This window comes from Pleuronectes platessa, chromosome 6 (assembly GCF_947347685.1).
Source record: "Pleuronectes platessa chromosome 6, fPlePla1.1, whole genome shotgun sequence".
In the NCBI taxonomy this organism is placed as follows: domain Eukaryota; kingdom Metazoa; phylum Chordata; class Actinopteri; order Pleuronectiformes; family Pleuronectidae; genus Pleuronectes; species Pleuronectes platessa.
The window spans coordinates 25313793-25323929 of NC_070631.1; the positions used below are offsets into that span (position 1 = coordinate 25313793).

General features: G+C 41.4%; 1 protein-coding gene across 3 annotated transcripts in view; it reads left to right on the forward strand.

Moving 5' to 3' along the window:
• Positions 1 to 10137, forward strand: part of rbbp8l (retinoblastoma binding protein 8-like) — a 14126-nt gene extending 3989 nt beyond the window's left edge. The window contains exons 4-15 of one of the 3 annotated variants that reach the window (XM_053425369.1): positions 18 to 113; positions 906 to 1018; positions 1241 to 1316; positions 1463 to 1644; positions 1730 to 1773; positions 5151 to 5236; positions 5551 to 6125; positions 6240 to 6283; positions 6386 to 6485; positions 6573 to 6637; positions 7089 to 7200; positions 7800 to 10137. In XM_053425369.1, the coding sequence (XP_053281344.1) occupies positions 18 to 113; positions 906 to 1018; positions 1241 to 1316; positions 1463 to 1644; positions 1730 to 1773; positions 5151 to 5236; positions 5551 to 6125; positions 6240 to 6283; positions 6386 to 6485; positions 6573 to 6637; positions 7089 to 7200; positions 7800 to 7861 (1555 nt within the window). In that variant the 3' untranslated portion in view covers positions 7862 to 10137. Of the gene's footprint in view, positions 1 to 17; positions 114 to 905; positions 1019 to 1240; positions 1317 to 1462; positions 1645 to 1729; positions 1774 to 5150; positions 5237 to 5550; positions 6284 to 6385; positions 6486 to 6572; positions 6638 to 7088; positions 7201 to 7799 lie in introns of all 3 variants that reach the window. The other 2 variants (XM_053425370.1, XM_053425368.1) reach the window with 2 other exon arrangements.

Here is a 10137-nt window from a genome sequence, read left to right on the forward strand (position 1 = left end):
CTCTCTCATGAAAACAGTGATACTAAGCGAATGGAGGAACTGTTCACCAGAAACCAGCAGATGAAGGAACAGCACAGATTACTCACAGAGAACATAAAGACACTCGAGAACAGGTACTGTTTATCTCTTTCACTGAAGCATGTGTGTGTGTGTGTGTGCGATTGCGTGTGCGTGTGTGTGTGTGCAGTACAATAAGGGTATCAAGTGAGCAAATAAGGCCTCAATATGAATTTGGCATTGCTAAATAACCATGACACCAACAACAAGGACAGGCAATGACATGACAATGGTACAGACAAAAAGAGTTGTAAAAGTAGGGAATAGTAGACAGGAGGAAAAGCTCATCAAGTTTTCTCTTGCACCAAATGTGGTCTCTTTCCAGGAGTGGGTGTAGAGATTGTCATGCATGCATTCATTTGGTATTTAATAAATTCTTTTGAGGGCCACAAACACTGACAGCTTATTTCTATATTTTTTCAGTCAACTTTATTATTCTTGATGGCCATCGAGGCCTGAAAATAATTTCCAAATCTCTCAAAAAAATGCTACTGAAACAAATGACCAACTCTGTGAGAAAGACCGCGTCCACAATTCATAAGGTCGATCCCCGGCTCCTCCAGTCTTCAATCTGTAGTGCCCTTGGGCAAAATACTCAACCCCCAAAACTGCCCTAAGAGCTATGCCAACAGAAAATTTGTTGTGTATAGAGAACGCTGTGTGAATATGACTATGATGAGACAGGAAAAGCACAGTAGAGTCTATTTCCCAGTTCATTTAAAAGTATGTTTTAAAATTCACAGGCTGATGCATTTTGTATGTGAAAAATTTAGCATTATATTGTTTTCAAATGAGTCTTTTTATTGGTTGTGGATGTGATATTGTGTGGTTTTCTGCTGCCTGTGCAGGCTGAGAGCGGGGCTGTGTGACAGGTGTACAGTGACACAGGAGGTAGCCAGCAGAAGACAGCAGGAATTTGAAGCGTCACAGATGCAGAGCTTGCAGCACATGACTCGACTGGGTATTCTACTTATGTCTTTCTCATCAGTGATCCAACCATACATATATCCATTTGTCAGTTTAGTACCCCTATTGAAACAACATATTTCTTATCCATTCTTTGCCTTCTGGCATTTGTTGTCTTTTGCACATTTCTATCAGATATTTGTTTCACCCAAACATGTATTTTGAAGACATCTGTGCTGTTAAGTGCTCTGATCCTGACTTGGTTTCTGTATTGTAGTGGGAGAGATGAACAATCTGAAAAGGGAGAACAAGAGATTCAGAGATGAAATCAGGAGTTTGAAAACAGCAATAGAGTAAGTATAAGATGTTTGATTATAGCTTAATGTTTTAGGGGGAGTCAACTTAGATTCTTAATTAATTGTGGTTTTATGTGTGTGTGTGTGTGTGTGTGTGTATGTGTGTGTTTGTGCGTGTGTGCGTGTTCATGCGTGCATGGTAGAGGTCACAGTGATCACTCCTCAAGCAGCAGCACCTTCACAGAGATCAAACCAAACAGCTCCCCGGACTTTTTGCCCTCTTCTGGACCTGAGGCACTCATCACTGCAGCAACCAGCAGGGCCAGCAACCAGTCATCAGACAGTGACATTGGGAAGAAACCCGAAAGGGACCAAAGAACAGAGGGTGAGGATGAAGAGCTTGCTTTCTGTGGGAAAAATGTCATGCACTCACTCGCGCACATTCACATATTTTGTTTCTGATCTCACAGAAGCTGAACACAGACAGATGAGAGGGATGAGCAGAAGCCACTATGTAAGTTTCCACTCTCTTGCTGAGCGTTACATCAACAACAGTCTCATATCTGTGTCTTAAATGTGAGGGTGTAGCTGGGAGATGGTTAGCCATGCTACGTTCCTGTAGATTCATGCTGCACAACATCAGGAGAATACGTCCCCTTCTCACTCAGAAGGCAGTGCAGGTTCTGGTCATCTCATGCCTAGACTATTGTAACTCCCTCCTGGCAGCTCTACCTGCTAGTGACACCCGACCTCTGCAGCTCATCCAGAATGCAGCAGCTCGACTGGTCTTTAACATAAATTCACACACACTACTCCGCTCCTCCGCTCCCTTCACTGGTTACCAGCAGCTGCCTGTATCCCTTTCATAACATTAGTACTTGCGTACCGTGCTGCGAACGGATCGGGTCCAGTCTACATCCAGGACATGGTCAAACGTTACACCCAAGCCCGTTCACTCCGCCCTGCCTCAGCCAATCGGCTCGTTGCTCCCTCACTACGAGCTAAACACTCGTCAAACTCCTGACTGTTTGCTCTCCTGGCTCTTAAATGGTGGAATGAGCTCCCCATCGACATCAGGACATCAGAAAGTCTACACATCTTCCGCCGCCGACTAAAAACATACCTCTTCCGACTATACCTTGAATAAAAGTTTAAACTAACAATTTAGTAGCAATTAAATGGCACTTACTCATAGCACTTTGTAGTTTAGCTTTTTTGAAGAAACTGTACTTTCTTGATTCTTGTTGTTCTGGGTTTGTACCCTCATAGTTGAATGCACTTATTGTAAGCATCAGCTAAATGAAATGTAATGTCATTCAAATCAGTGGTGATTTTAGCCTGAAATTTGTGGTTGGGCAATTTTGTATGACGTCATGTCACCGTCACAAAAATAGAGGTAGCTGATTATTATAAGCGGTAGGCCTATATCAGACATGGGCAAAGTACTGCCCGGGGGCCGTATACGGCCCGTTGGGCTTTTTAATCCGGCCCGCCGAACTTGTCCAAATAAAAAAAAAGCACTTGAATGGCACTTACTTAGTTTCGCTTAATTTTTGAAGAAATTGTACTTTCTTGATTCTTGTTGTTCTGGGTTTGCACCCTCGGGGTTGAATGCACTTATTGTAAGTCACTTTGGATAAAAGCGTCAGCTAAATTAAATTTGACCGGGAGTGTGGTGTATAGGGCTCGAAAGGGCACATGATCTCCCTTTACTTTTCGCTTTGCCCTGTGAGCCTTTCTGTAAAATGAGCGGATCAAGGAAACGAAAAGTGGACAATGAGTGCCGAGTTTTTACCATGGAGTGGACAACAAAATACCTTGTCACTGAAATCCAATCGAAGGCTGTATGCCTGTTATGCCGAGAAACAGTCGCAGTTTTCAAGGAGTACAACATCAGCCGTCACTTTGCTAACTACGCTAGCAGGCAGTCAATGCAAGAATGGGCGGCTACGGGTCAGAGGTTGGCGGCTAATTTAAAGACTCAGCAAAGATTTTCTCACCGAAAAACTGCGATTCAAGAGTCAACTACCAAGGCAAGTTTTTTGGTGGCATTCGAAATAGCAAAGGCTAGCAAGCCTTTCTCCGAAGGCGAGTTTTTGTTAAATTGCCTTGCAAATAAATGCTTTGCTACTTGTTAAAGGCCAAATCCTTTCATGTAATGATTTTTCCATGTCATTTATATTAGTTCACAAAAATACATCCATCCATCTGGTCCTGGCCCGGCTCCTCTGTCAAATTTTAGAACCCATTGTGGCCCGCGAGTCAAAAAGTTTGCCCACCCCTGGCCTATATAGACCAATAAGATATACTATGGGCTGCATTTCAAGTTCCAGCAGGGAGCAGAAATCCTATTTCAATTAAATTTCACATGCTTTAGCGCTCAGCGCAACACACAGATGTTGCCTATAATACAGCATTAAAGAAAAATGATTGCAACAAAGTAAAAAGATCAGACTCAATCAGGCTCAAATAACTTGCATAATTTATTAAACAAAACTTTGTAAAAATGACGATGTCCTTCAGCTCCAAAAACATACATATGCCAGGTTTACTACTTAACAGACTTTCACATTGGTCAAAATAAAAGTGTATTACTTCAAAGTTCATCAGATTATAATCATTTCAGATTAGGAAATAGGTGGTGGATAAGATTAACGATGTAAAAAAGTGAATGTAGCAGACAAGTTTAGTTTTCACTGTAACAAGTTACAACACATCAACATCAGTACTCTAAATAAAGAGCTTTAGGAGATGTAATGCTACTTTAAACAGCTGCTCTTAAAATGAAGATGTCACTTTAAATACTCACGCTTCAGTTGATCACAGTAAATCTGTTTCTGCAGAATAAGAATCTGTGTAACGTAGTCAAGTAAAAAGCCAGGTACAGAGACACCGATACCTGCTCATCATTACTAACACATAAATACAATACTAAACTTGACTTACCACAGAAACGTGAGCGCAGAAGTCTTTAGCTTCTCTGTCAGGAGAACAAACCGAAGATCAAACCGTATTATTCATCCGATATGTGAGTGAAACCTCTCCACAGACTCAGGTCGTGTTCACTTAGCCTGTTAGCCTGTTAGCTCATGTGGAGCCGAGCAGGCAACAGGCTGGGAGCTGGAGTCGCGTTTGGCATTATTCGAGTCGAGTTGCTAGGCAGATTTCGTGGGGCACATCTGAAAGTGCCCCAACTCCCAATGTTAACTTTGGCCTGTGTGGTTCACGCTCATTGGTGTTTCCATGGCAACAGTCTTAAGCTTGGGCCGATGTCCCACAGAGCAGAGACAGACAGCGGAGAGAAGCGTTTCACAGAGCAAGCTCACAGACAGAAACACACACGAATCAAATTCCAAAACAAGACTATAATGCTTGTGTGTCAAGTTTATTCACACACACATTCATGCTTCTTTGCATATAAAATAAAATAAAATAAAATATATTTTACCACAAAGTACAGATGTATTGAGCTTTCTGCACATCAGTCCCATCAATCTGGTTGGGCAGTGCCCCACGTGCCCCTAATGTAGAAATGCCCCTGATTCAAATGCTAATCATAAAGTTCCTTGAGACCGAGCCGGGCCAGGCTACCTGTTTCCCATATTTCTGTTCTTTCTTTTCATCTGTATGCTTAACTAAGCTCCTGGTTTCACATTTCAATAAGAGCGCTGCATAAGCCCAAATATGAAAGGGTTTTTCTCCCAATGTCAAATGATTACCTCAATTTATGGAAAGCCATAAGAATTTCCATTAATCAATCAAATTCTATAGCACATATTTTAACCAACATTTGTGTCATTAAACTTAATGAGGTGTGCCATCCTCTGACCCTAAGCCGTAACAAGACAGGAATAAGTTCTCTCTACTTTCTGTCCATCTCCATTCTCCCAGGAGGCATACAAACCCCTTATATTGCCATCTCTTGCACCGCCACCATGGAAGGCAGAACACAGTGTGACCCGTGCTGGAGAAAGAAGGTGAGCCTGACAGACAAAGGATATAGCAAAATGGACTGTTGTGCCAGTTTATGAGGTGTGACTGGGCTCCAGCCCTTTGCTTCAATTGTTCATCTTAAAGACCACAAACCAAGGCAAGATCCATACTTTTACATTTTAGTCCCAGAATGAATCAGTTGAGCTACATTTACTTCTAGCTCCCATACTAAGATCCCCAAGGACTTTTTTAAATGCTGCTCGCTCGGACTAAACTCAGAGGAGGTTTGCTCAAACTCTTGGGTACTGTGTGGACAATTTAACCTCTCCCTATCTGACCTCTGTTTCTCCGAAAATAGAGCTCAGAGTATCGAAGGACTGGACCCGCGACCCCCAATCGCTCCTCAAGCTCTCCTTCCTAAAACAGCTTCTTCTCCCACCGGTGATGTCACCCCCAGTAGACATGTGCTCCACACTCCTGTCCCCTGCCGGCCTCAACCAATCAAGAGTAGCGCACTTAGTCTCCCCTGGCCCTTATCCGAATCCTCTGACTGGGTTTCTTTGGCAGCAGCAAGAGCCAGCCAGTTGATGCAACCTTCTTCAGAACCAAATCCGCCACGCTATCCCAACCTTATCCCAAATAGCCAACATGCCAGTCCTAGAAGGCCGGCTTTTGGGTCTCCCTGGCCCAAACCCAGCACCAATCCGCCCCCAGTAAAAGAGCCAACTGTGGTGTTCAGGTTCAGGAATTTGTCCGACCCCCTAGAGGGTCAAATCAAGCCCCAGGAAAAGAAGGACATTCAGCCAATTAAGAATGAGAGTGTCACTGGAAAAGTGCATAAGGAGATGCATGAAGGGCCTCTGGACCTTTCAGATCGAGGAAAATCTAAATCCGGCCAAACTCCAAGAGATGATTCACCCTTAAACTTACAAGGTGGAGAGAGAGTACGGATGAGCCCTGACAATGCACTGAAAACAAATACACTTGCACATGTACCAGTTTCCTCACCTCTACCTGTCTACCCATCTTCCTCTTCTAAACCACCAGTCAAACAACAAGAGGAAGAACCTACTAGTGAGCACAACCACAAGGTAATTTTTCAAGTAGCCATACAATTTAAAGACAAAGAAATGGGAGCAAGGGTACAAGAAGGGACGAACAGGTCTGATGGTGTTATGATGGTCTCATCACAGCAGGTAATCAAAGATGAGGAGCACAAAGAGGAGGTGAATGTAAAGACAGACCAGACCAATGAAAAGAAGGTGCCTGTCCTCACCATATCTTTACGTCCAGGTGAAGAGCTTTGTTTCTCATATATCTGAGTTGTGTTTGCATCCATGGGATAAATAATACTTACTCAACTCATGCTTTCTGTAACAGTGGTAGTGCTGGAGACTCTGAATTCTGCCCTGCAAAAGCAGGAATCTATATTGTCAAATGGAAAGGTAAGGTCATTCAGTCACTTTTTTATCTTTTTTCTCTAATGTGACACAGATTAACTCCCGGTTATACCCAGGCTCCCCCAACAGGTAGAATGTGTAATTCACCGTCATAAATATGAGTTGCAGTCTGGGCCTCCACATACCCACAACTGAACACATGTGCATGTATTGACAAGCAGACGAAGAACAAACCCACAACCGGCTACCTCTGAAGCTAAAGTCGGTCGAGACAAGGTTTTTGCGGTCTGGCTGTAAAAATGTACTGCATTCAACTCAGAGTACAACAGTAGCATACGATGAAACAAGTAAAATGACGACCAATATCAATTATTTGGCTAACTTGCTAAACCTCTATCGAAATGGGTTTACCTTGCTTCCAATGCTAGACTAGCGACTCAACAGCTTAATTTGCACATCCCAACATCATGCTTATGTTTCCTCTTTCCCATCACAGTCGTCATCACCAGCAGCTGAACCAGGAAGCAGTTCAGACGAGGAGGACGAGGAGGGGATCCAGGGCTGCAAGAGGAAGAGGGCATCTGTTGAAACCGACTCAGACACAGACAGTAGGCATCAGTTCATATTTAATGACTTTGAGTGTCAGTCATCCGTTCTTCCTTCTTTTTTTTTCTCTTGTGTGTGGTCTTCAAAACACAAATACATAGATAGATAGATAGATAGATAGATAGATAGATAGATAGATAGATAGATAGATAGATAGATAGATAGATAGATAGATAGATAGATAGATAGATAGATAGGTGGGTAGGTAGGAGGAGAGAGAGAGAGAGAGAGAGAGAGAGAGAGAGAGAGAGAGAGAGAGAGAGAGAGAGATCCTGACCTCTCACCCACACCTAACTCATTCTCTCAAGACACCACAGTAATGCTTTTCTCAAATTGTCAAACTGTTTTTAGATGGCTTACATTTCAATTAGAATTTCTGATAACCCAAAATATTGCATCTAAATCAGATGAATGTTAAAGGGTTTAAGTACTTGATATCAACTACTTTTAGATATAGACACTGTATGTCCTCCAAACTACTTCTTTCTCCTCAGACGGTATTAATATTTATAAATGAACAAAAGTAACCATAAAAAAATCTAACTATTTCACTCCCCACAAAAAGGAGCTCTTCTGAACAATTTCCCTTTCGTCCTCGCAGACCTCCAGTTCGAAAGAAACCGAGGAGGGGAGCCCCACCAAAAGAAGATGACGTCGCATTGACTTGGTGATCACACTGGAACCTGTGATGGTTTTGGCCACTTGGGGGCAGTACAACATGCTGAAAACAGAACTGAGAAACAGACAACACTGACACATCATCGCCTTATAAAATTGATAGAGGTAGCAAATCAGCAAACACCATAAAGTTTAATGCTGAAATAGAGAATGCTAAACATCTCCATATAGCTCACGAGAGCAACTAATTTCACATTATACATACAGATTTGGGCCACTGTTAATGAAATGATTTTGTGTATTGCAGCTTTAATATAAAACATATTGATTAGAGTAGATACAACATTTTTTTGACATTTTTTAACATCAGGGTTCTTTCTTGCATTACTCATTTACGGCTTCTCAGTAAATAATTAAGGGTGGAACAACAGATTATATCTTTAAATAAATTCAAATGTGGTTAAGACTTTAGTGAGTATTTATATATTGTAAGTACTTTTCTTATTAGCTTCTCACCACTTCCTTTACCAGACTAAATTGGAACACACTTTCAATATGACAGAGAAACCCAAAAGTTCCTACAACGTGTAACACTTTGTTAACTGTAGCGAGAATCAACTCCCTCATTAACGTGAAGAAACCGCTACCCATTTACCATAAATAATTGTTGTTGAGTAGTGTCAAATCTGTATCCCACAGGTCTGGAGTCAAAGATACCTGCAGAATATGAGAGAGAGAGAGTGAAATGTGTCTGTTGCCATAAAGTCTTATTGAGCCAATAACCGCCTTGCAGAATGAATAATTATATTTTTAATATATTCAAATGTCACAAATTAAGCCTTTAAAAAGAGACAGCTGTGCTTACTCCATGTAGTGTGTGCAGTTATTGGTCCTGCTAAGATATTAGTATGCTATTTTTGACATTCCAGCATTAAACAGTGCTTTATGTCATCTAAACATCATACTCTTTGGATTATTGGGTTTGTGAATTCATTGGTGAAAGAAATACGACCGTAATGAGAATGAACCATTTTATTTTTAAATGCCTTTACTCGAGTGACACATTAACCTTGACCAAGGCTCAAGAGTGGATGCAAATGTGCCTGTACCTAAGTATAGTGTTTAGCAGTTTGTCACTGTTTGGTGGAGAACTGAGAACTACTCAGGCTGAGAAAGTCACACATTGTGCAAAACGTACCAGCCCATTTCCCCAATGTGCAATTCAAGCTCCCTGTAAGATTGAATCTCGGCCTGTCTCCTCTCAGTTGAGGATTGCTCTAATCTTTTCACCACACAAATACAACTAGCATTATCAGCACTATCATCATCTAATTCAACAATTCAATGCTAGTAACCAATGGTTAGAGTTTCCATTTCCAACCAATCAGTGTTTGGGTCTGTTAAGTCACCAACACTCATCACCCACACTAATTATACTATCCTACTATTTAAAGTTATTTCACTTAGCCGGCATTGCAGTCACTGCCTGGCTATTTTTGCCACAGAGCCCCCACCCCTTCCCTCCTCCACCCTTTCTCTAAGTGACCTAAAAAGAAAAAAAAGAGAGAAAAACCTGTTCCTCTTCCTCTTTTTCACTATGCAGATATTTTGCAAGTATTAACTTTCCACCCACAGCTGCAACAGCTTGTCGTAAGCGGGGTGGATGGAAGAGATTGAAAGTGTGAAAAGTGACAGAGTCAGTTAAATAACTTAAAGGGGATAGTAATTCAAATTGACTCTATATCTACTCATCACTATGCTGATGGAGGGGTGGGTGAAGTTTTTGTGAACTATCCCTTTAAACCCTTGTGGCTACAGCACTATAAGGTCAATGGGATCCTTCTTCTGATAGATTAAATATATTCTTTCTGAAGGAGATGTCTTAATTAATGGGCAGAATCAGACAATATTTACTTGAAATGTTAAAAATTTATTTGATATGTCTCTCTTTTCTTTTTTAAAAATTAGCACTTTTTACTCTCCTGTGTGTTTGACAACTCCAATGCGTGCAGTTCTAATGCATGTATATTGATTTCGAATGTTTCTGTCTGTCTCTTTAAAGCCATTAGAGTCCATTAAGTACAGTACTTCAATCGTTCAATGGTCAATGTACAAAATAGCCTTCCAGCCACATATCTGTGTTAATTAAAATGTGATTGACTGCAATACTAAGTCCGTCCTTTTATGCTAATCTATCAAGCTGTGTTGCTGTGTGGTCTCATCGGATATTTTGTGCTCTAAAATGATCAAACACACACTTAGAAACCTCTGTTTGAATGCACTTCATCTTATGCTGAAATAAAAGTTCATTCTTAAATGCT